The sequence below is a fragment of the Bison bison genome, unplaced genomic scaffold, assembly GCF_000754665.1.
Source record: "Bison bison bison isolate TAMUID 2011002044 unplaced genomic scaffold, Bison_UMD1.0 scf7180017864525, whole genome shotgun sequence".
In the NCBI taxonomy this organism is placed as follows: Eukaryota; Metazoa; Chordata; class Mammalia; order Artiodactyla; family Bovidae; genus Bison; species Bison bison.
The window spans coordinates 303,250-328,617 of NW_011495076.1; the positions used below are offsets into that span (position 1 = coordinate 303,250).

Sequence of the window (25,368 nt, forward strand, 5' to 3'; positions counted from 1 at the left end):
GTTGCTTTAGGTGTAGAGTTAGGTTATTTATTTGACTTTTTTCTTGTTTCTTGAGGTGTGCCTGTATTGGTATGAACTTTCCCCTTAGGACTGCTTTTACCGTGTCCCACAGGTTTTGGGTTGTTGTGTTTTCATTTTCATTCGTTTCTATGCAAATTTTGATTTCTTTTTTGATTTCTTCTGTGATTTGTTGGTTATTCAGCAGCATGTTGTTCAGCCTCCATATGTTGGAATTTTTAGTAGTTTTTCTCCTGTAATTGAGATCTAATCTTACTGCATTGTGGTCAGAAAAAATGCTTGGGATGATTTCTATTTTTTTGAATTTACCAAGGCTAGCTTTATGGCCCAGGATGTGATCTATCCTGGAGAAGGTTCCATGTGCGCTTGAGAAAAACGTGAAATTCATTGTTTTGGGATGAAATGTCCTATAGATATCAATTAGGTCTAACTGGTCTATTGTATCGTTTAAAGTCTGTGTTTCCTTGTTAATTTTCTGTTTAGTTGATCTATCCATAGGTGTAAGTGGGGTATTAAAGTCTCCCACTATTATTGTGTTATTGTTAATTTCTCCTTTCATACTTGTTAGCATTTGTCTTACATACTGCGGTGCTCCCGTGTTGGGTGCATATATATTTATAATTGTTATATCTTCTTCTTGGATTGATCCTTTGATCATTATGTAGTGACCTTCTTTGTCTCTTTTCACAGCCTTTGTTTTAAAGTCTATTTTATATGATATGAGTATTGCTACTCCTGCTTTCTTTTGGTCCCTATTTGCATGGAAAATCTTTTTCCAGCCCTTCACTTTCAGTCTGTATGTGTCCCCTGTTTTGAGGTGGGTCTCTTGTAGACAACATATGTAGGGGTCTTGTTTTTGTATCCATTCAGCCAGTCTTTGTCTTTTGGTTGGGGCATTCAACCCATTTACGTTTAAGGTAATTACTGATAAGTATGATCCCGTTGCCATTTACTTTATTGTTTTGGGTTTGAGTTTATACACTGTTTTTGTGTTTCCTGTCTAGAGAATATCCTTTAGTATTTGTTGGAGAGCTGGTTTGGTGGTGCAGAATTCTCTCAGCTTTTGCTTGTCTGAAAAGCTTTTGATTTCTCCTTCATACTTGAATGAGATCCTTGCTGGGTACAATAATCTGGGCTGTAGGTTATTTTCTTTCATCATTTTAAGTATGTCTTGCGATTCCCTCCTGGCTTGAAGAGTTTCTATTGAAAGATCAGCTGTTATCCTTATGGGAATTCCCTTGTGTGTTATTTGTTGTTTTTCCCTTGCTGCTTTTAATATTTGTTCTTTGTGTTTGATCTTTGTTAATTTGATTAATATGTGTCTTGGGGTGTTTCTCCTTGGGTTTATCCTGTTTGGGACTCTCTGGGTTTCTTGGACTTGGGTGAATATTTCCTTCCCCATTTTAGGGAAGTTTTCAACTATTATCTCCTCAAGTATTTTCTCATGGTCTTTCTTTTTGTCTTCTTCTTCTGGAACCCCTATGATTCGAATGTTGTAGTGTTTAATATTGTCCTGGAGGTCTCTGAGATTGTCCTCATTTCTTTTAATTCGTTTTTCTTTTATCCTCTCTGATTCATTTATTTCTACCATTCTATCTTCTAATTCACTAATCCTATCTTCTGCCTCTGTTATTCTACTTGGTTATTTCTTATTCGTTGAGATTTTTAAGAATATAGTGTATTAGGGAGAAGTTGACCCCTTCAGTTTATTCACATGGTTCTTCTCTTGTCCTAACTTAAATAAGATTCTTCTCGGACTTTGTCAGATATAGGGATATTTGGGGAGTCTATGACCTCATGTGTCTTTTGATTCCAAAATAGAAATGTCTTCTCCAAGTATTCTCGATAATGAGTCCCTGAATTGAGCATCAATAACTCAGACTCATTGAAGTCAAGTTTGACCATTGTTATGTTTTCAGGGGATGTGGTGTCCCAGGGCAGTTCCTTCATGTCAGTTATAGTAGTCCAGGCAGCTAAGAGGTAGACTTTGGTAGACTCTTCTAAAAGTTTAACTCATACAAACTGACACAAATCATAGTGCTTTTTGATTATGCAGTAAAATCTCATTTAATTATACACAGATTATTTATTTGGATAAAGAAGCTGATATAAATTTTGTGACCATAAATTTTCTAGGTGAAGACCTCATATATTTTCTGCCTAAAGTGACTTGATGACAATAGACTGAGAGACACACATGATGAAATGGGAAAAAAGTTCTTGCCGAGTGGCCAAGAGCATGGGATTTAAAGCCATGCAGTTGGATCCCATTACAGCTCTTACTTTTAGTAACTGTGTTATTTATGATAAACTTTTTTACTTTAAAGTACTTTACATCTAGCACCTTAGTTGGAAGTTACAGCACCAACTTCATGGGATAAATATTTATTAGTACAAATAATGTTTATATATTTCTTAGCGTACTTTCTAGAACATAAAAGATCCTAAACAGTTGTTACTTTTGTTGTTATTATTTCTAGTGTCATTATTATTCACAAGAACCAACCCTCCAAAGATCAACTTTCAGAGAGTATTTCCAGAAGTAAGAATAATAATATGGAATTAAATAATTAAGTAACTACAATTGATAAATGGTGCCAGTGCTTATTCACTCAATCGTGTCTGATTCTCTGTGGCCCCATGAACTATAGCTCCTCTGTCCTTGAAATTTTTCAGGCAAGAATACTGGAGTGGGTTGCCATTTCCTACTTCAGGGGATTTTCCCAACCCAGGAATTGAACCACATCTCTTGTGTCTCCTTCTTTGGCACATGGGTTCTTTACCACTAGCACCACTTGGGAAGCCTCCCCATGATTAATAAACATGTCTCATTAAGTCTAAATGTACCTGGCAAAGGAAATTACTTTTCTGATTTTTTTAACCGATGAGAAAACTGAGATGCTGAGGCCTAAAATAACTTTCCCAGAGACATACAGCTTATAAGGAAAGGTGTCAAAATTTAGCCTAGGTCTTCAGACTTCTAACTTTCATGACCCTTGCTGCCTCCTACAAGGAAATACATAAGCAAGCATAAGTCCTCGCCTAAAGCAGTGAATAATTGAAGGACCCAGTGCTACATGTTAGGCCAGGTAACTAATGTCAGAGGGAAAAGCAGCCACAAATTCATGAGTCACTTTCCTGGGCCTCCCTTTTCCCCTTGATCTTGACCTGGTAACTACTATCTTGTTAGCTTTCCTATACCTTCAAAGAGGTGATTTTTTGTATATATTTTTTTCTAGTTATTCTCAGTGGGATAATTGGCCAACATGATCTAATTTACCATCATGAGAAGCAGGTTCCCCCTGAATATTCATTATCAATTTTATTTTTCAGTCTTAATATTTTTGTAAGTTATTTCTGAATAGTACCTGTGACTGGAAACTTTTGCCTGAAGCAAACTTGAATCCTTAGTCAAGATGTTTGTCTAGGTGAAGCATCATTAATGTTTTGTTTTAAAATTGAATATGGCTATCCAGGATCAAGTTTCATGATAATTCAGGTAATCTACTTTGTGTTCCTTTTCCTGTCTAAAGCTTCAGGATCAGCATGAGAGTATAGGTCAAATGCAGATTTCTTAGCAAAATGTAACTAAAAAAAAAAAAGGATCAGAGTAGGTTGATTTGAAGCAACCTTGTGCTTTCTGCCTGTATTGCTGCTAAACTGCATGAAGTTTACTAAGCTTCTGTTTGTCAAAAAGGTTTTAGATTTTCACCTGATAGGAAGCAGTGTGTTTTATTTTTCATAATGTTATGTTGATAAGCCTGGCACCTTGTTCTACTTTTGGTTAAAATCTGAAGTAGATTTCTACAGCTTTTGAAGCATCACAAAGAACTGGAGAACTCCATTAAGTCCAATAAGTCATTGCAGTTTAAGATAAGAAAGGATGATGTTGGAGAGTTCGGTTCAGTTCACTTCAGTTCAGTTGCTCAGTCATGTCGGACTCTTTGCGACCCCATGTCGCAGCACACCAGGCCTTCCTGTCCATCACCATCTCCTGGAGTTCATTCAAACTCACGTCCATCGAGTCGGTGATGCCATCCAGCCATCTCATCCTCTGTTGTCCCCTTTTCCTCCTGCCCCCAATCCCTCCCAGCATCAGAGTCTTTTCCAATGAGTCAACTCTTCGCATGAGGTGGCCAAAGGACTGGAGTTTCAGCTTCAACATCAGTCCTTCCAAAGAACACCCAGGGCTGATCTCCTTTAGAATGGACTGGTTGGATCTCCTTGCAGTCCAAGGGACTCTCAAGAGTCTTCTCCAACACCACAGTTCAGAAGCATCAATTCTTCAGCACTCAGCTTTCTTCACAGTCCAACTCTTGCATCCATACATGACTACTGGAAAAACCACAGCCTTGACTAGTCAGACCTTTGTTGGCAAAGTAATATCTCTGTTTTTCAATATGCTATCTAGGTTGGTCATAACTTTTCTTCCAAGGAGTAAGTGTCTTTTAATTTCATGGCTGCAGTCGCCATCGGGTTTCATTTTATTAGTGATGGGTTTAAAAAGCTTAAACTGCTACATAGGCCATCCAGCTTGGTTTCATTTTTTTTAATTTTATTTTATTTTGTTTCAATTTCAAAGAGCTGTTTTACTTCTCAGAGGTATATAGCTCAATATTTCAAGCCCTCCTTTGCATGAAGAGAGATTTGCTGAATAAAATCTATTCTTTAGAAATAATCTGAACCGAGATCAATCCTGAAAAATTCTTATATCTTACAAATATATAATTTACAACTAAAGAACTAAATTTGTACCTAGCTTTACAATAACATTTCACATCATTGTTTTTAGCTTACCTTGGCTAAATATAACATGATAGAATACAATACAAAGTAATAGTAACCGTAAAGCTCTGTAGATCAGTCATAAATACCAAAGACTTACTGTGAATTCTTTACATCTATTCAAGATGAAATCTATTTCTCTTTGATACAGTTTTTTTTTCAGATAAATAAATATGATGTAATCATCATTTTACCTTCAAATGTGTAATGTGTAAGACAGGCTGTTTCTAAGAATGTTCTCTTCTCAACTGAACCCTAGCTGTGGCTACACAATCTCCATTTGTTCATTTACACAGATCTCTCTCTCTTTTTTAAATCTTTCCTCTCTCACTTAGAGTTAACTATGTGCACATTTGGTAATAAATGCTACCATGGCATTTTGTGGTTTTTCCCTATACTACTATAGTTGCGGATGTGGTAGTGTTTCTATTATAAACATACTTTTGCAGAAGTTTATAATTTGTTTGAATAAAAGTTTAAAGATGTTACTTTGTACGTTGGGTTCCAATGGTGTGTTTGTATTTTCTGATTTTTTAGAAAAGTAGGATTGCATATATATGCTTATTCCACAGTATCTTCTGCGTAAGATTTTTGAGTGCCTTATCATTCATGTAAGATTGGCATGGCAAATAGTGTTATTCCTGTTTTATGGAGACTTTGGATATACCCTGGGCTTCCCAGGTGGTGCTAGTGGTAAAGAATCCCCCGGCCAATGCAGGAGACATAGAAGATGTGGGTTCGATCCCTGGGTCAGAAAGATCCCCTAAAATAGGAATGGCAGCTCCAGTATTTTTGCCTGTAAAGTCCCATGGTCAGAGGATCCTGGCGGGCTACAGTCCATGGAGTCACAGAGAGTCAGATCCGATGGAGTGATTGAGCACATGCGCATGCGTACACACACACACACACACACACACACACACACACAACCTACAGAGATTAAGTGATTTATCAAAGTGAAGAGGCAGTTGAGGTGAATGAGTTAAGTCAAAACCCAGAAGCTGAGGGGCAGTTATCTTCAACTTAGTTGTTTTAATTTGTAGGTGGCATGAGAAAATCTTTTAAGTTTTTCTCTTTTTTGCTTACTTTTGTTGATACCCTGGGAAATACACTTTACAAACTTGGTCAAACTTTCTGCTTCTTATTCTTTCTGAAAAGCCACTTGCTTACACTGGTATTTAGGCACCATGACCAGTGGAGACTAGCAGGACAGGTAGGGCAGAGACGTCAGAAACTCAGCCATGGCTGTCTGGTCTCTGGATCATAAAAGTCAGAGCTCAGTTGTCTTCAGTCAGGAAGAGGATAGCAGAGACCATAGACATGAGACATCCCACTGGTACCGAGAGGCATGTCGGGCCAGCATGGCATACAGGAGCCTCCACACAGGCAGGTGGAACACAAAAGCAGAAGGCTGAGTGAGCAGCCTCTCAGTCTGGGGGATGCGTGCAGCAGGCAACTTGGCACTGCAGTCAAGCAGCAGGGCTACAGCCATAGGTTTCGTTCCTTGGGAGGGATTTGGCAGGAGCAAGGCAGCCCAGTCCATTAAGGAGGGGCCTTTCAAGCAGGCTCCCAACATAGGGGCTCAGGTAGAAGGACTCAGACAAAAGTCAAGTTACCACATGGGATAGAGTCTAGAGCTTGGGAGCAAAGGAAAACGCCAATGATCACTTGTAGACCAGATACAGTAAACACAAAAAAGCCCAGTAAATAAATTAATTTGTAATGCTGACAAGGGCTGTGGAGAAGATAAAACAGAATAGCATGTACATTTACATTTATTGATTGATTTATTCACACATTTATATCTTTATTTAACTTCCCACCTACTATTGTTTCCCAAAAGCCGCACATAGGTAAACTGGGATTTAAGAGTTAGGCTGTGGATTTGAGAACTAAAATCATATCAATTATTACTGAAGAGCGCTTGCTTAGTAGTTTCATCCCTTCCAGACATTTTTAGTGCTATTTTAAGCACTAAAATTAAGATTTTCCTTCACTCTCACAATTAGGAGAGAGCAATTGGTGAACATCAATTGGTGTTCAGTTATTAGTACAACTGATGCTCAACGTTAGAGGATAAAGATCAGGTGTGTGCATGTGGGTTGTGTGTGTGTATGTTTGTGTGTGTGTTTAGACATTAAAACTGAATATTGGACTTATCAATTTAAAGGATCTAAATAAAGGTGATGGACTCAAACACCAAAAAGGTGGTTAAAACAGCTTACCTTTAAACTTTTTGTCCTTGAGATTCTAGATTTCCACATGGTTTTGTTTCACGTTTTATCAGGTAAGTAGGCTATGTGTTTGATCAGTATATTATCACACTGCATTTTTAAAGCTCTTCTTTTGTCTCATAAACATTCCTTTTTATTATTATATTTGAGTTTATGTAGCAATTTGAGCTCTCCAAATAATAACCCTATATTTCAGTAGCAATCTTTTTGAAGTTTTGGCATCATGCCTCATTATATTAAAGAAATATCCATGCCAAATACCTAACCATGACATGGTTTTTGACTTGATCTGCAAGTTGGCAGTAGAAAAGGAAATTCTGTAGTACTTCTGTATTAACTAAATGCCATATCTACTTAAATTATCTAATATGCTACTATAACCTACTTATGAAAATAATAGTTAGCTTAGATGAATAGTCTATAAAATAGTAGGAACTGTTTTAATGCTGAAATGACCACAGAGTACATAAATGCCAAATTATATACAAAAGATCTTTCCTTCTTATACTCCAGAGGTCATCATTGATGGTATCAAAAACAACTTGGAAATGTGTCCTCTACAATGACATTTGGGTTACTATTTTGTCTTAATTTTCATCCCCATTATTATTGAAATACAAATTCAATTTTAAATATTGATCTGATTTAGATTTTGATAGTTGTATAGATATTTCTTTGTAGCAACTGGTGTTTTATTATTCTTTAGTGGTTTGGAGTAGGAAGTTTTTGTTATAGCCTTTGACATCTCATTTAAAAATAATTAATGTGTTTCCTTATTTGCCTGGTGGCATCTATAATGGATCAATAGAGTGAAAAATCCTTATGTTGGCAATCAGTGGGAAGTTCTTTAGTGGATATATAGAGATTCTGCACTTTGGTCTAAAGAACGAACTGCTTAAGCCTAAAAGGAAGATATGTGGTGAGTGTGAGAAAGGCCTGGGGCTTAATTGTGTTTGCTTGTGTGAATCAGGAGTGTGGTGTGGCTGCCAAGAAAGCAGAGGCAACCGGAGGCCTGGCTGGCAGGGAGAATTCCCAGTAAACAGTGGGGTGGGGGGTGACTCTACCAACCCTGAATCCCCATCCCCTGCCTGCTGTCTTAGGGTCAGTTTGGGGTTCCCTAGTTAGCTGTATAAATGTTTAAGTGTTTAAAATTGGAGCTCATTCAAAGACAAGTGGTCAGGATGGAGAGAAAACTTGAAACCATGTTTATATAAGGAAGAGCTGGAGGAACTGGGGATGTTTATTCTGGAAGAGAGGGTACTGAATTGCTGTCTTCTTAGATATAAAGGGTTGTCATGTAGAAGAGAGGTTAGATTTATCCTGCATGGCTCTGGAGGGTAGAATAAGGGCCAATGGGGCAGATTTTAGCTCAGCTTTAGCAATAACTTTCTGCTAGTTTCACGTGTCCCTTAAAGGAGTAAACTGTCTCAAAAAGTGATAATTTTGTATCTTGGGGACAGCCATACCTAGGCACATGGTTTCTGTTTTATTCCAGGAAGCATCCCATGAGACTGGACTAAAGATCTCCAGAGTCCTCCCAAATCTGCGATCCTAGTTCACCATCTCTCACTATCTCTCTCTGTCTCTGTCCAGCAGACACATTTCTTGACCAAGCATAGTGCTAGGGGTGCGGACATCTCCAGGCACTGGAGAAACCAGAATGCTGACAGTGGCCACGGCATAGGGTGAGGAGTGCTCCCAGGGTGATGAACTGGGTGAGTCCGGTCTCAGAGTCCCAGAGAGGGCCCACACATGTGATGTTTAGATGGCAGTGCCTGAGCTGAGTTGTAAGTAGGAGTTGGCAAGAAAGAATGGTGATTAGGCATTGCAACAGGAGGATCAAGCTTTTGGAGAGGCCAAGGTGAGAGTGTGGGTGCAGGTGGACAGGGAGAGAATAAAATGGAGCAGGAGGTGGAGCAGAAAGTGCTTTGTGTGCTAAACTGAGCATTTGGCTTTAGGAGTTGAAGTTTAGGAATCATGTATTCCAATTTGCATGTTTGAAAGGTGGCTTAGCTGATAAAGTTGAGGATGGAGCAGTTCAGTTCAGTCACTCAGTTGTGTCCAACTCTTTGCGACCCCATGAATTGCAGCACGCCAGACCACCCTGTCCATCACCAACTCCCAGAGTTCACCCAAACTCTTGTCCATCGAGTCGGTGATGCCATCCAGCCATCTCATCCTCTGTCGTCCCCTTCTCCTCCTGCCCCCAATCCATCCCAGCATCAGAGTCTTTTCCAATGAGTCAACTCTTCGCATCAGGTGGCCAAAGTATTGGAGTTTCAGCTTTTTTTTTTTTTTTTCAGGTGTGCAAAGATATATTTTAATCCTCACAGAGTTTTTACATACACTTTGAAATTTGTAACAACTATCAGACCACTGATGTTTTTTCATCCCATTATAACAGCAGGAGTTCACATCAGAATAGTTCCACCCTGAAAGATCTGCAAGATCATATCCCCTCAAAGTCAGAATTTAAGATTTCACATGAAATTTTAATCTCTTACTCTTTCTCTCCAACAAACATACATTATATACAAATAATGTTGTGACTCTCTTAAGGATGTGATAGTGATAATGTGATTCAGTTAGTTTTTTCCATGCAAGGATTTGCAAAATTGGTTTTGTACCTCAGTGTTATAAGAGGGTTGTGGTCAAAGGAGATTCCTCTGGAGAGTTGCTAAAGTGTTACGTTATGTCTACCTTATTCAGCCACAGGGAGATGAGGGGGTTTCCCTCCCCCTTCAATTTAAACTTAACAGAGCCCAGACTGCGTCTCCTAGAGTCTATGGAGCCCAAAAATCAATACCAAACACATATGAGGAAAAAACAAATGAGATTTGCCAACTATCTGCCTAACAGGTTGTCTACTTGAAAGTTACAGCTTTAGCATCATTCCTTCCAAAGAACACCCAGGACTGATCTCCTTTAGAATGGACTGGTTGGGTCTTCTTGCAACTCAAGGGGCTCTCAAGAGTCTTCTCCAGCACCACAGTCCAAAGCATCAATTCTTCGGCGCTCAGCTTTCTTCACAGTCCAACTCTCACATCCATACATGACCACTGGAAAAACCATAGCCTTGACTAGACGGACCTTTGTTGGTAAAGTAATGTCTCTGCTTTTCAATATGCTATCTAGGTTGGTCATAACTTTCCTTCCAAGGAGTAAGTGTCTTTTAATTTCATGGCTGCAGGCACCATCTGCAGTGATTTACCAACAGTCAATTCATCCAGGGACTCCTCTCTGAGTCTCAGGTTTCCCATCCCTTAGGTGAGGCCTTGGACTATTCTGCAGAATTCTATGAGGGTAGTCATTCACTGTCATCCTTTGTAATTTCACTTTGTCAAGTCTGTGGTGCCCTAGATCTCACTGGCCACTGGATACAAATGCAATCATTGGTAGTAATACCCAGATTTCACTCATTTTTGATGCTTAGGACCTCTGGAACCCCTGAAAATCACACCCAGTTATCTCTGGGCATGTCCAATGGGAGAGCATAAGCTGCCTTTCTCCTTCAAGCCTCCTTACCTGTTGTTATCTGTTCAAGGCTCCTCACTTGTCGTTATCTGAACCCACCTGACTGTGGTGCCTCCTTGTGCCAGTCCTTTGTGATGGCACCGCAGTCCCTGTCTGCCATTGATAGCCCTAGAATTCCAGCCTGTAGGGTACTGAGGTGGCCCTGCCCTCCTCACAGTCTTCACTGTATCACAGCCACACTGTCACCAGCCAAAATGGATAAACGGCTCACTGCCTCATTCTGTGTCACTTTTTGTCACCTTGACAGGGAAGTGGGACTGGATAGGCTTGTACCTCCCACAGTCCCTCTTGACAAAGCTCCTCTAGTTTCTGCCTGCAGCTTCAAGACTATGGAACCAATCCTGAGAGACACACCAGGGTTTTCTCTCCATTCCAGTTTCCCCCAGTCTCTTCCTGTCTTGGCTGGTTCTCCTTCAGCAGCAAAATGAATTATAATCCTAGGCTTTGCCTCTGGATCATCAAACATAGCAATACCTGAGATAATGATGATTACCATGTGTGGTGCGGGGCTAAAAGCTACTCGTGTACCATCTCATTTAATCACTCCCAAGAACTGATGCTTTTGAACTGTGGTGTTGGAGAAGACTCTTGAGAGTCCCTTGGACTGCAAGGAGATCCAACCAGTCCATTCTAAAGGAGATCAGCCCTGGGTGTTCCTTGGAAGGAATGATGCTAAAGCTGAAACTCCAGTACTTTGGCCACCTGATGCAAAGAGTTGACTCATTGGAAAAGACTCTGATGCTGGGAGGGATTGGGGGCAGGAGGAGAAGGGGACGACAGAGGATGAGATGGATGGATGGCATCACTGACTCGATGGATGTGAGTCTGAGTGAACTCTGGGAGTTGGTGATGGACAGGGAAGCCTGGCGTGCTGTGATTCATGGGGCTGCAGAGTTGGACATGACTGAGTGAATGAACTGAACTGAACTGAACTGAACCCTTGGAGGTACAGATTGTTAGTAGCCTCATTTGTACATAAGGATGAGGCTAAGGGGAATTTAGTAACATGCTCAAACAGCAGACAGAGCTAGAATTTAAAACCAGACTGGTCTAGACTACCAGACACCAAGCTCTTAACAAGTTCCCAGCACTGGGACCTAAACACTCATAATCTTATAACCTGGTTAATGGTAAAGTGCTTACTTTGCTCATTTGTCATCTTTGCATAAATTCCAAATTGGCTTTTGCATCCAGGGCTGGGAAGAAACGGTGGATGCTGCTCTTTCTCACCTCTTAAAGACCTGCCTATCGAAGAGTTCCAAGGAACAGGCTTTGAACCTCAACAGCCAGCTGGGCATACCCAAAGACACAAGCCAACTGAAGAAGCACATCACCTTGCTTTGTGATCGATTAGCCAAAGGTGGACGTCTCTGCCTAAGTACTGATGCAGCAGCTCCGCAGACCATGGTCATGCCAGGTAGGAACTCCATTCATGCTCCCCAAACACAATTGTATTAAGACTTTGGCCAAACTAAAGGGGTGCGCCTTTTATTGTGGCTGTTTTAGGGGGTTACATTTCATAGCAAAGTGATGATAGCCAAGAAAATTGCTTGCACGTTTCCCTTCAGATATCCCAGGGTAATCACTTGGATAAATATTCTTGGGGTATTTGCTTGTTAAACATTTCTAGAATGGTATGTCTTTTTTCTTCCCCCTGCTTTTAAATATATGATCCACTTTGTTTTGCTACTAACCAATAAAAAGTGGATTAGAGAATAAAACCATTTTTAAGGAAAATTTTACTAAATGTGATCTCGCGATACCATATTTCATAAATGTAAATAGCATAATACAAGTGGCTAATATAATCCAGATGAGTCCCATCCCTGCTGCCGTTTGTTTGGATTGTGGTCACCAGAATAGGGGGGAAGAGACAAAGAAAAAACTGGAGATCAGGCAATATGAGCAGGCTTCAGGGCTGAGGCCACTGTGTGCCAGGTTGAGAGATCCAGGTTGCCCCTACCTGGGCAGTCAGTAATGGCCATGGGCATCCAGGTCAGTATTCCCACCGTCAGAGGGGCTGAGCTGTCAAGGACTCTGCATTTTGGTCCTTAGGAGGCAGCAGCTCCCAAGTCCTGCTTCCATCTTCTTAGTGTCTCTCTTTATGGCAGCAGCAAGGAGCACAGAGTAAATGAATTTATTAAATGAAGCAGCTATAGCAACTATTTCCTCCTCAAGCAGGGACCATAGTATGGGAAGCGACGTGGATTTTTTTCATCTTCTTCTTTATATGCCTTTTGTACACCTACCTCCCTACGCTGATGCTCTTCCTCTTGTTTCTTTTCCCCCTCAACCAGCATTCCTAGAAGTAAAAAGGAATGCAAGTGAAAACTGTAAAAAGATAAACATGGAGACAGCATAGCATAATCTAATAAGCACAGGCTCTGGAAGCAGACAGACCAGTGTTTGGGTCCTGTCTTTATGCCTTACTGCTCATATGACTTGAATATGTTACTTAACTTTTCAGAGTCTAGTCTCTCCTTTCAAAGTGGGTATAACAGTGCCTTCCTTGTTTCCAGGGCCTTATATGTTTATAAAGTACCTAGCACAATTCTCGGAACAGAGATACACTCAGAAACTCAAACTATAATTACTGCCATTGTGTAGATGTATGTATAATTCATCTTCTAAATTTGGGTGAAGAGAATGACTGGCATGGGACCATAGCATTCTATAGTCTATGATTTGAAATATTTTTTACCTTAATTATACACAGACAGAACCTTTTATTCCAAAACCATATTTCTAATCTGGTGTTTCAGAATAGAATTGCCTTCCTACATAGAAACAGTTCTAATAGTTTATCTGAATTTAGGTCTTCTTCATTTTGCCCTTGTTAACATCCACCTAACTAGTCCTTTGGCCTCTATTCACCCATTGCTGTCCACTGTTAGGATGCCACATTTATTGAATATAGAACTATAGTCATTTGTTTAAATAACTAGATTTGGAGGCGACTTCAGGGCTGTGTCCATAGAAACCCTTGATGTAAAATTTCTAACTGTTGGAAGGAAGACGGTGAGGAAAGGAGGAAGAGAGGGAAGGTAGGAACAGAATGAAGGAAAGTAGAAAATGTGTTTGTTTGCAAACCAGGAGTCTGTAAGCCAGGTGTGTGCCTGTCACCGCAGTCTAACTGAGCTCATCCTGTTGGGGTGACTGAAGCTGTGCATGTTTGTCGTGCTCACAATTGCTTGCTTTCACTTAATAGTGTTTGGCTTTAGTTGAGTGACTCTCACTCCCACCTGCTGTGATCCAATCATGATAGTGACTTTTAAAAAATTGTTAAATCAGTTCTCTTTGTGATTACCATGCTTCATTATTGACTATAATACTTTTCCTCCTTGGAGCTCAAATTTTTCACACACTAATTTCTGCACTTGGTATGTTTTTGAGGTAGAAGAAACACGTGCAATTATTGCTGTTTTACAAATAGCAATGGAGTTCGGGAAAGCTAAATATCTTGCCCAGAGTCACATGGTTACCGGAAGGGTTAGTCTAGATTCGAAATCTTCTAGCCCATTGTGCTTCTCACTAGACCACACAAACCACAACAGTACAAATAGATTTCTAGCCAGAGCCTCCTTCTGGGTAAACTGTTCTCAATCTGGCCCTCTTTTCACTTAAATTGGTGTCGCACTGTGGGAAGAAAAGGGCAGAAACTGTTTGACACAATCTCTTTTCTTTGCTATGAGGGATATAATAAAGGTTTACCTTGTATTTGCTATGTTCTTAATTTTTATTATCTTGGTAGGTGACTTGGTACCATTATTACAGACATAATAAGAAGTACTGTGAGTTATTTCTGCTTCAAACCAGTAATTACGCAATTTATGATATTCGTTTGGCTGTCGTAGTTGTCTCAGAATACATGAAGGTTAAGTGGCGTACTAGAAAAGAGTGGATGACCGAACACATGGACACATACACATTTTTCACAGACACTATCTTCTTTTGAATGGTTGGGCGGGAACTCAGAAATCATCCGGTTTGCCTCTTTCACCTAACAGCTGGGGTAACGAAGGCCCTAGAAAGATGAAGTGACTTAGTGGTTGGTATTAAAAGGCAGGAGTGTGTGTAATTTTACCATGTTCCCTATTAAATGGCAGATGAATAAACATCTCAGAATAAAAAACCCTTGGTCTTTTCTAGCCTCCTGACTTTATGAGCCTGGCACCTTGTATGTGCCCTTTTTTTGGTGCAGTAAAGGCCATGATGACAACATCCTCCCTGGCGCCCAGAATTTGAAAATCTTCCACACTGGGAATTACCTTAAGGACTTTGTTGCCTCACATTTCTCCTGCTTGCCTTTATCAACCTTCAGATTCTCCATCAGCATATAACCTAACCTTTACTGGATATTCTTTTTATTACAGAACCTTCAAACTTATATTTCTCTTCTTACCTCTACTACTCACATCTTTCTGCTGGGGAATATTGCACTTTAATTACATGTATTTTTCTTAATCTCAATGATATGAATTCTACCCTTAGAACAAGAGTTCCATGGGGCCACCAGGGTAGTGTTTTTACAAAAATCTGGATGTGAATGCCTTTAGTGGTCTAGCTGACTTTCTCATGTATGTTTGCTTCATCCTTGCAGGTGCTTAGGGCTGAGGTTTACCTTACATTGCTAGATTGATTATGGAAGGTTCGAGACTAATTGGTATCAGGAAAAGACCACCTGAAACTGGAGCCATTTCATTGTTGTCATTGGGAAAACAAAAGATTTGTTTGAAAAATAGTAAAATTAAAATCAACAGTAAGTTTATCATATATTTGCCAAAATTTATGTGATGTCTGTTATGTTATAGCAGTTCTTAGAGACAGCTATTGGAGAAGGCAATGGCACCCCACTCCAGTACTCTTGCCTGGAAAATCCCATGGATGGAGGAGCCTGGTAGGCTGCAGTCCATGGGGTCGCTAAGAGTCGGACATGACTGAGCGACTTCACTTTCACTTTTCACTTTCATGCACTGGAGGAGGAAATGGCAACCCACTCCAGTGTTCTTGCCTGGAGAATCCCAGGGACGGGGGAGCCTGGTGGGCTGTCGTCTCTGGGGTCGCATAGAGTCGGACACGACTGAAGTGACTTTGCAGCAGCAGCAGCAGCAGAGACAGCTATGAAGGAATTGTGTGAGGTGTTTGTTTTGTTCTGTTTCTGGTATGATGACGGACACTCAAATTTGGCCTAACTAGCACCTTTACAGGAGAAGGCAATAGCACCCCACTCTAGTACTCTTGTTTGGAAAATCCCATGGAAGGAGGCGCCTGGTGGGCTGCAGTCCATGGGGTCGCTAAGAGTCGGACATGACTGAGCGACTTCACTTTCATTTTTCACTTTGACACATTGGAGAAGGAAATGGCAACCCACTCCAGTGTTCTTGCCTGGAGAATCCCAGGGACAGAGGAGCCTGGTGGGCTGCTATCTATGGGGTCGCACACAACTGAAGTCGGACACAACTGAAGTGACTTTGCAGCAGCAGCACCTTTACAAAGAAGGCCATTTTTAAGAAAACACATTCCAACGCGTTATCCATTTTCCTAGGGGCCTATCATTTTTATGCAAACGATTTTCTTCAGAAATATTTATCTCGTCATTATTCTAACCAGTTTTCTTCACTTCATTGTTAACTGGACCAATTGCCAGATTTTCCCTGGGTACTGTCCATGCATGTGGTACAAGTGGTTCTCTAATAACACCTAATTTGCATTGCATTTTGCATCATCTGCAAGATTTGTGATTTCCCTCTGCAACCCATTTATGCTGTATTTGTAACAATTTCCAACAGTCACTGAAAGATGAACCAATATAAGAAGTTGATGGCAGGTGGGGATTCATATAGTGTTGAATGTGGAAAGAAACTTGAGTAGAGACTAGTTTTATAAGTGGCCAGTTAGTTTTTGAGTGACTATCTTTGTATTATGCTTTTGTTTTTTATTACTACAATTAAGATAATTAGAACATAGGAGAATCCCCCTCCCCCCAATTATGTAAGAATTTAGAATGCGCTCGCCTAAATTCCGATCTCATGTGCTGATGTGGCATTTCAAAGCAATGCAGAAAGGACTCGGTGGATTAATTGAAAAATGTTGCTGGGAGCAGACCGACCATTTGGAGGAAAAGTAGATTCCCTAGGCCATAACATGTGCCACAATACATTTCAGATGGGTAGGAGATTTAAATGTAAAAAAAATGAAACTGCCCGAACAGAACAAAATAGAGGTAGACACATAGATATGGAGGCAAGATAGGCCTTTCTAAGTTAAGTCAGCAAAGGCAGATAGCAAAAGACAGAGTTTCAGCTATCTACTTCTTAAGATCTGGTCCAGAAGCATGTGAACTGAGGTGTGTGTTAAGGATAATTACCCTGGATGGTGCAGTCACGGGTGGTGTCTGAGCATCCTCCTACTAGTTCTCTTCCATATAAGGTGTACATTTTCCTACAAATAACATATATAACTTTTATAAGAAGAGACTGTGGTAAAAATGCCAACAGTAAAATGACTGTAGTATCAGAAATGGTAGTAAGGAAAAAATGGTCAGTTTCGTAAATCAGGAAAATTAACGACTTTTACAGTATTCAAGGGCGATGACCTGTGTTTATGGGGCTTGTTTATATTTCAGTTGTGATAAACAAATACAGGTTCTTCAGGACTTTGTGCAGCTTGTTTGTGGATTCTGCTTCCTTCCTACCTCTATATCTCATCTCTGAAAATAAGCCAAATCCTGCAAATTATTGATCTCTGAGCAATTTGCTACCCTTTTCACAAGTGACTTCATAATTACTAAATTAGGTGAACACTTTGCCTATAAGCCTCAGTCTGCTCTGAAGGCTTTTTCAATAAGACCATTCCCTTCTTAGAACATTCTCATTTCTTAACTTCTCTTTTGCTATCAGAAACTGTACCTGACCCGCCTGGGCTTGTCTTTTCCAGTCTGCTTTGTGCATCTGTGCCTGCACGTGGCCTTCTCTGTGTGTACACTCCTGGTGTGTCTTCTTCCTCTTACAAGGACACTAGTACTTTTGGGTGGGGGCCTCACTCTTATGACCTCATTTAACCTTAATTATCTCTTTAAAGACCCTATTTCCAAATACAGCCACATTGGGGGGCTGGCTAGGGCTTCAACCTATGAATTTTGGGGAGGACACAAGTCAGTCCATAATGCCTCCAGATAATAGCTAAGTGCATGAAGGACTTATATTTTATTCTTTTTTGTGTGTGTGAATATAGTATCCTACTTATGCCTAGTATATATATAGTTGATGCCCATCATATATTTTTTAAACTTCTTATTTTGAAATAATTACAGACTCATAGGAAGATGCAATGGCAACCCACTCCAGTGTTCTTGCCTGGAGAATCCCAGGGACGGGGGAGTCTGGTGGGCTGCCGTCTGTGGGGTCACACGGAGTTGGACACGACTGAAGTGACTTAACATAGCATAGCATAGGAAGATGCAAAAATTCTCCATAGAATCCCAGGTACTCTTCATCCAGCTTTCCCCAATGGTGACATTTCACAGACTGTAGTCTAGTATCAAAAATAGGAAACTAACTTTGGTCTACCTTATGTTTTTAGAATGAATCAGTGGAGCTGTTTATAAAGAAGCTAAGTCTTAAAGTAGGTGTGAATTTTAGATATTTAGAAAGGACAGTTGCAGATACTATAGATAGAGTTGTTAATTTAAGCAAGGAGATATGGGTCTTTAAGTAAACTGCTTAAATTTCAGGTTGGAAATTTAGTTTGATAGATCAGTAAGCATCAATTGATATAGAACTTGAAAAGCTAGATAAAAGAGGTTGAGCAAATGGTGAAGGAAACTTATAGATTAAGATATAAGTGATTTATAAAGGACGGTGTTCTATTCCATTTTGAAAAGTGGTTTAAAAAACAAAGCAAAAATAACTCCCTGTGTTTTAGACATACTAATCTGATAGTTGTATACAGGAGAGAGAGGAATATGAAAAATAGGGAAGAATATAGAAGTTTCATCAAGTTTTTTAATTGCATTGATGGAAATCATTAAGTTTGTGATTTTGTTATGAATAATACGCTTCATTTCAAATACAGTGAGCTTGAGATGACTAAGATGCATCCAAGAAAAGAGATATGTTAATAGCTGGATCTGAGGGATTTGAGTTGAAGGGAAAGCTTAAAGCTTAAAAGTAGATTTTAGTATCCTCAGCTTAGAAGACATCACTGAAACTCTGTCATTGGAGAAACTCTATGGTAGTGAAGGCAGAGGCAGGGAACACTGGATTTGGGATTTATTTGCAGAGCCAGATAAGAAGTGCATTCTACATGGAGGAGGTGAATTTCAAAGAATTTCCAGCAGAAATGGTATCAGTACTATTTAGGACAGAAGGTCAAGGAAACATCCGTCTGTAACTGGAAGAAACAGTATAAGAAGGCAAATGCAAGAAGTAGGCTATTATCAAGGTTTTTATTTCTTTTCCTTTTCTTCTCTTTAGAAAATATATTTTAAGATGTTTGAAGGTTGGGGAGTGGTGGTAAGATGAAAGGGCTAAAAATCCAACATTCACGTTCAATGGGGAGGTTTGAGGAAGCAGAGGAACAATCTAAAATACAGCTAAACTGAAAAGAGTATTTGAGAAGGGAAACAAATGAGAAGCCAGATATAAATTGGAAATTATAGGGAGATTTTTAAAAAAGAACATTTCATGAAGTCCAGCCACATGAGCTTTGGAGAAGTAAAGTTTTATAGTAACCTGCAAGAGAGCAAGAAGGGGGTGAATGCTGAGGCAGTAAATTAAGGTTGATTTGCAGTGGCTGCTGTGGGAGGGACAAGCTCAGCCATTTAGCAACTGTGCAGCTACTTCTTCCTCTAGATTTTCTCATTGAAATACTGAGATAGCACCACCTTGTTTTGAAACAGCATTTTGCTTCAAAATTGTTTTGAAAATCAAACTGTATTGTTAGAAGTAAAGAAAGCATGCAGTTTTTAATAGGGTTGCTCCTATTAATAATTATGAGGCTTCCCTGGTGACCCAGGTGGTAAAGGATCTGCCTGCAATGCAGGAGACCTGGGTTCAATTCCTGGGTCATCCATTGTAATAGGGAGTCCATAATGGAATGAAGAAGGGTTAATGGAAGAATATTTGAATCCAGGATTAGAGCTGTATTTGACAGGAGAAGCAATTAGGAGCAACTATAGGGGAAGGTCTACCATCAAAGACCTAATAGAATAACGTTCTCCCTGTGTGTACTTAACAAATACTTGCTGGTAGATAAGCCGGCTGGTAACTAATTACAATGTGATGACCAAAGCCCAGTTTCTTGGAAGTAGGGCTGTTAAAACAGGAGTAGAATACCAGGGGAGTTTGAGGAATTTCCTTCCCTGCAGATGTTTAAACTAATACAGATAGTCAACAGTCTGAAGACAATTTGGGAAAAACTCTGCCTAAAAGTAGGGGGTTGAATTAAATAACTCTTAAAGTACATCACTATTTTATTTCTTCAGTCATGTCATATGAACAGATCTTTAATATGTACATTTTTATCCTCATCCAGCTGTAAATGTGAGCTGTCTTTTATTTGGACTAATCTCATATGAGATATTATAATGGAAACCCTAACTGTGTAATTTTCAGTATCATTAAAAATTATGTAGGTTGACCAAAAGAAGGTGTGTTTCCATAACACTGGAGCATCCCTTGGAAGGTACTTATCTCTGAGGCTTTGTATTGATATAAAAAAATAAAACTTTTCTCCCATATTTAATTGACATATGGGACTATTTTATATTCAAATGTGAGGATAAAAAATTTGTATTTGTTCCAGCAGCTGATGATTTGAAGGGATTTCTACTGATTCAACTTGTAAAAAATCTTTTCTAGTTTTCTTCCTCTCAACTTTTACCCCTACCTGAACTTCTGCTACCTCAGTGAGTCTGTCTTCAATAGTAAGGTTTTACTAGTTCACCTCCAAATTGGAGTAAACACATATCCTATTGTCTTTCCTTCAACTGTTACTCCCAGGACCTGTTCTCTCTCTGAGGAATTTGCTCTTCAACAATAACTTCTCTGCTTTCAGTAGAAATTCAGGATTATTAAAATTGCATGTATTGTTTTTAATTCTCCTTTAGATTTTAGGGTACCTGGATAAAGTATTTCAATGCTTAAAATCAACTCGTCAATCAGTTACTTGTGTGAGGCAGTCACTGAAACTTATTTTATATCACATTTTTTTCATTTAAAATAATGAGAATACCCACAGATAGATGGGGCAGATCCAGCAAGGTGGCCCATTCCCATTTATATTTCTGGCCAAAATACTTGGCCTAAACTGAGAATGACATTCTGCTTCTGACACTACGCAGCCCTTACAAGGAACGATGATGTTCTTGCAGTTAGAACTGTTGAATGAAGTCAGGTTATGTGTTCCCAGCCTTTAAAACACACTTTTCACATTAAACTTTGAAAGAAAAACATTTTTAGTGTGTTTGTTTATTCAAATAAATTATTGGAATAATTAGACCCTTCTGATTTATGTGTAGTGTGATATTTCCTAAACAATTAAAAATGAAAATGAAACACTATTCTTTTATATCTTAGTGGCTCTTAGAGTATATCACCTGATTCTGAAAGTAAAACACCTTTAGTTGTATTTCTCTGTACAATATGTCTCAACTCTATGCTTTTTATTATTATTATTTTATTTATTTTTTTAAAGCCCCCTTAATAATCATGTTTAGACAGTGTAGTATCTTCTCCTTGAGAGGATCCAGTCTAATATCCTCTCCAATTGCAAAAATAGCAATTGTTTATGTTTCCAAGGAAGAGGGATTTTTTTTTAAATTTTATTTTATTTTTAAACTTTACAATATTGTATTAGTTTTGCCCAACATCGAAATGAATCCACCACAGGTATACCTGTGCTCCCCATCCTGAACCCTCCTCCCTCCTCCCTCCCCATACCCTCCCTCTGGGCCGTCCCAGTGCACCAGCCCCAAGCATCCAGCATCGTGCATCAAACCTGGACTGGCGACTTGTCTCATACATGACATTACACATGTTTCAATGCCATTCTCCCAAATCTCCCCACCCTCTCCCTCTCCGACAGAGTCCACAAGACTGATCTATACATCAGTGTCTCTTTTGCTGTCTCATACACAGGGTTATTGTTACCATCTTTCTAAATTCCATATATATGCGTTAGTACACTGTATTGGTGTTTTTCTTTCTGGCTTACTTCACTCTGTATAATAGGCTCCAGTTTCATCCACCTGATTAGAACTGTTTCAAATGTATTCTTTTTAATGGCTGAGTAATACTCCATTGTGTATATGTACCACTGCTTTCTTATCCATTCATCTGCGGATGGACATCTAGGTTGCTTCCATGTCCTGGCTATTATAAACAGTGCTGCGATGAACATTGGGATACAGGTGTCTCTTTCAATTCTGGTTTCCTCAGTGTGTATGCCCAGCAGTGGGATTGCTGGATCATAAGGCAGTTCTATTTCCAGTTTTTTTAAGGAATCTCCAGACTGTTCTCCATAGTGGCTGTACTAGTTTGCATTCCCACCAACAGTGTAAGAGGGTTCCCTTTTCTCCACACCGTCTCCAGCATTTATTGCTTGTAGACTTTTGGATCGCAGCCATTCTGACTGGCGTGAAATGGTACCTCATAGTGGTTTTGATTTGCATTTCTCTGATGATGAGTGATGTTGAACATCTTTTCATGTGTTTGTTAGCCATCTGTATGTCTTCTTTGGAGAAATGTCTATTTAGATCTTTGGCCCATTTTTTGATTGGGTCGTTTATTTTTCTGGAATTGAGCTGCAGGAGTTGCTTGTATATTTTTGAGATTAGTTGTTTGTCAGTTGCTTCATTTGCTATTATTTTCTCCCGTTCTGAAGGCTGTCTTTTCACCTTGCTTATAGTTTCCTTTGTTGTGCAGAAGCTTTTAATTTTAATTAGGTCCCATTTGTTTATTTTTGCTTTTATTTCCAATATTCTGGGAGGTGGGTTATAGAGGACCCTGCTGTGAAAAAAATATGGAATGCTTCACGAATTTGCATGTCATCCTTGTGCAGGGGCCATGCTAATCTTCTCTGTATTGTTCCAATTTTAGTATATGTGCTGCCGAAGTGAGCACAACTCTATGCTTTTTAAAAGGTAGCTTTTTGTTTTTAAAATGTTTGATTTTTATTTTAAAAATTTATTTGTTTATTTTATTAAAATTTTTATTTAAAAATTTTTTTATTAAAACATTTTATTTTTTATTTAAAAATAAATATATTTTGGTTAGAATTTTTGTATTTCTCTCAAATCTGCTTTCTGAGCAATACTCCATGTCATGTGTAAAATGTTTCTGAAAAATATGATATCGATCTCTAGCTTCAGAAGCTGTGAATTATTCTAATACTGATAGGAAGATTTTTATTTAGTATACGTATTTGCATAGTGGTTGTTTTAAGATATTTTTGGCTTTTGTTCTAAGATATTTATGGCTTTAAAGCCCATAAAACAAGAATCAAGTTTAAACCCCATAAAACAAGAAGTAAATACATACATTGTACTAGTGAGTAGTAACAGAGAAGGCAATGGCACCCTACTCCAGTTTTCTTGCCTGGAGAATCCCAGGGACGGCGGAGCCTGGTGGGCTGCTGCCTATAGAGTTGCACAGAGTCAGAGATGACTGAAGTGACTTAGCAGTAGCAGTAGCAGCAGTGAGTAGTATGGCAAGGCATGCAGGGCTCTAGCTTACTAGTTATAAGCCAATGGAATGCCAGATACCAAGGGTTCATCTGTGAAGTTTGGTGGGTTTCACTCAGTATGCGAGCAAATTTGGAAAATTCAGCAGTGACCACAGGACTGGAAAAGGTCAGTTTTCATTCCAATCCCAAAGAAAGTCAATGCCAAGAATGCCCAAACTATTGCACAATTGCACTCATCTCACATGCTAGCAAAGTAATGCTCAAAATTCTCCAAGTCAGGCTTCATCATTACATGAACCGTGAACTTCCAGATGTTCAAGCTGGATTTAGAAAAGGCAGAGGAACCAGAGATCAAATTGCCAACATCAGTTGGGTCATCAAAACAGCAAGAGCATTCCAGAAAAACACCTACTTCTGTTTTATTGACTACGCTAAAGGCTTTGACTGTGTGGATCACAATAAACTGTGGAAAATTCTTCAAGAGATGGGAATACCAGACCACCTGAGCTGCCTCTTGAGAAATCTGTATGCAAGTCAGGAAGCTACCATTAGAACTGGACATGGAACAACAGACTGGTTCCAAATAGGGAAAGGAGTACATCAAGGCTGTGTATTGTCACCCTGCTTATTTAACTTATATGCAGAGTACATCATGAGAAACACTGGGCTGGATGAAGTACAAGCTGGAATCAAGATTGCTGGGAGAAATATCAATAACCTCAGATATGCAGATGACACCACCCTTATGGCAGAAAGTGAAGAAGAACTAAAGAGCCTCTTGATGAAAGTGAAAGAGGAGAGTGAAAAAGTTGGCTTAAAACTCAACATTCCAAAAACTAAGGTCATGGCATCTGGTCCCATCACTTCATGGCAAATAGATGGGGAAACAGTGGAAACAGTGTCACATTTTATTTTTCTGGGCTCCAAAATCACTGCAGATGGTGATTGCAGCCATGAAATTAAAAGACACTTGCTCCCTGGAAGAAAAGTTATAACCAAGCTAGATGGCATATTGAAAAGCAGAGACATTACTTTACCAACAAAGGTCCATCTAGTCAAAGCTATGGTTTTTCCCGTAGTTATGTATGGATATGAGAGTTGGACTATAAAGAAAGCTGAGCGCTGAAGAATTGATACTTTTGCACTGTGGTGTTGGAGAAAGACTCTTGAGAATCCCTTGGACTGCAAGGAGATCCAACCAGTCCGTCCTAAAAGAAATCAGTCCTGAATATTCATTGGAAGGACTGATGCTGAACTGAAACTCCAATACTTTGGCCATCTAATGGGAAGAACTGACTCATTGGTAAAGACCCTAATGCTGGGAAAGATTGAAGGTGGGAGGAGAAGGGGAGGACAGGATGAAATGGTTGGATGGCATCACTGACTCAATGGACATCAGTTTGAGTCAGCTCTGGGAGTTGGTGATGGACAGGGAAGCCTGGTGTGCTGCAGCCCATGGGGTTGCAAAGAGTTGAACATGACTGAGTGACCGAACTGAACTGAACTGAACTAATGAAAAAATAAAGTTTGATACAGCATACTTTGTCAATGGGACATTTAGTCATATATAGGAGACAAGTTACCTAATATTGTTACCTGTTTTTATTTTTTTAAGAGATAAAAAAATCTTTCCTTTCAAAATTAGATAAAATATAAGGCTGCTAAATTTTAAAACTTGACATGTTATCTCATGGAAAATCATTGATAATTTTTACACTTTATAAATTTATAAATTATAAACTTCATACACCATTTCCATTTTAAAAACATGTCATGGATAAAGCCAGATTGAGACCCCAAAGTGAAATTTCTGTTGAGTGTGTAGTATGTTTGAGGCACTGTTCTAGTTGCTACAGGCGCCGTGGTAAACAGTCCACCTTTACTTTCTGGTGTTACTTTCTCATTTCTAAACTTTGCCCAGTTTTCCTCTGCTATATTACATCGACTCTATTCTTTTTCTTCCCCTCCAGACTTACAAATTATACCAATTATACTGTGGTCTGCTGCTGCTGCTGCTAAGTCGCTTCAGTCGTGTCCGACTCTGTGCGACCCCGTAGACAGCAGCCCACCAGGCTCCCCCATGCCTGGGATTCTCCAGGCAAGAACACTGGAG

General features: G+C 39.5%; 1 protein-coding gene across 1 annotated transcript in view; it reads left to right on the top strand.

Moving 5' to 3' along the window:
- BBS9 (Bardet-Biedl syndrome 9) overlaps positions 1 to 25,368 on the top strand; it is a gene marked incomplete at its 5' end in the record, with an annotated part of 354,880 nt that overhangs the window by 277,301 nt on the left and 52,211 nt on the right. The window contains one exon of the mRNA XM_010831226.1: positions 11,766 to 11,988. Within this exon, the coding sequence (XP_010829528.1) occupies positions 11,766 to 11,988 (223 nt within the window). The remainder of the gene's footprint in view (positions 1 to 11,765; positions 11,989 to 25,368) is intronic.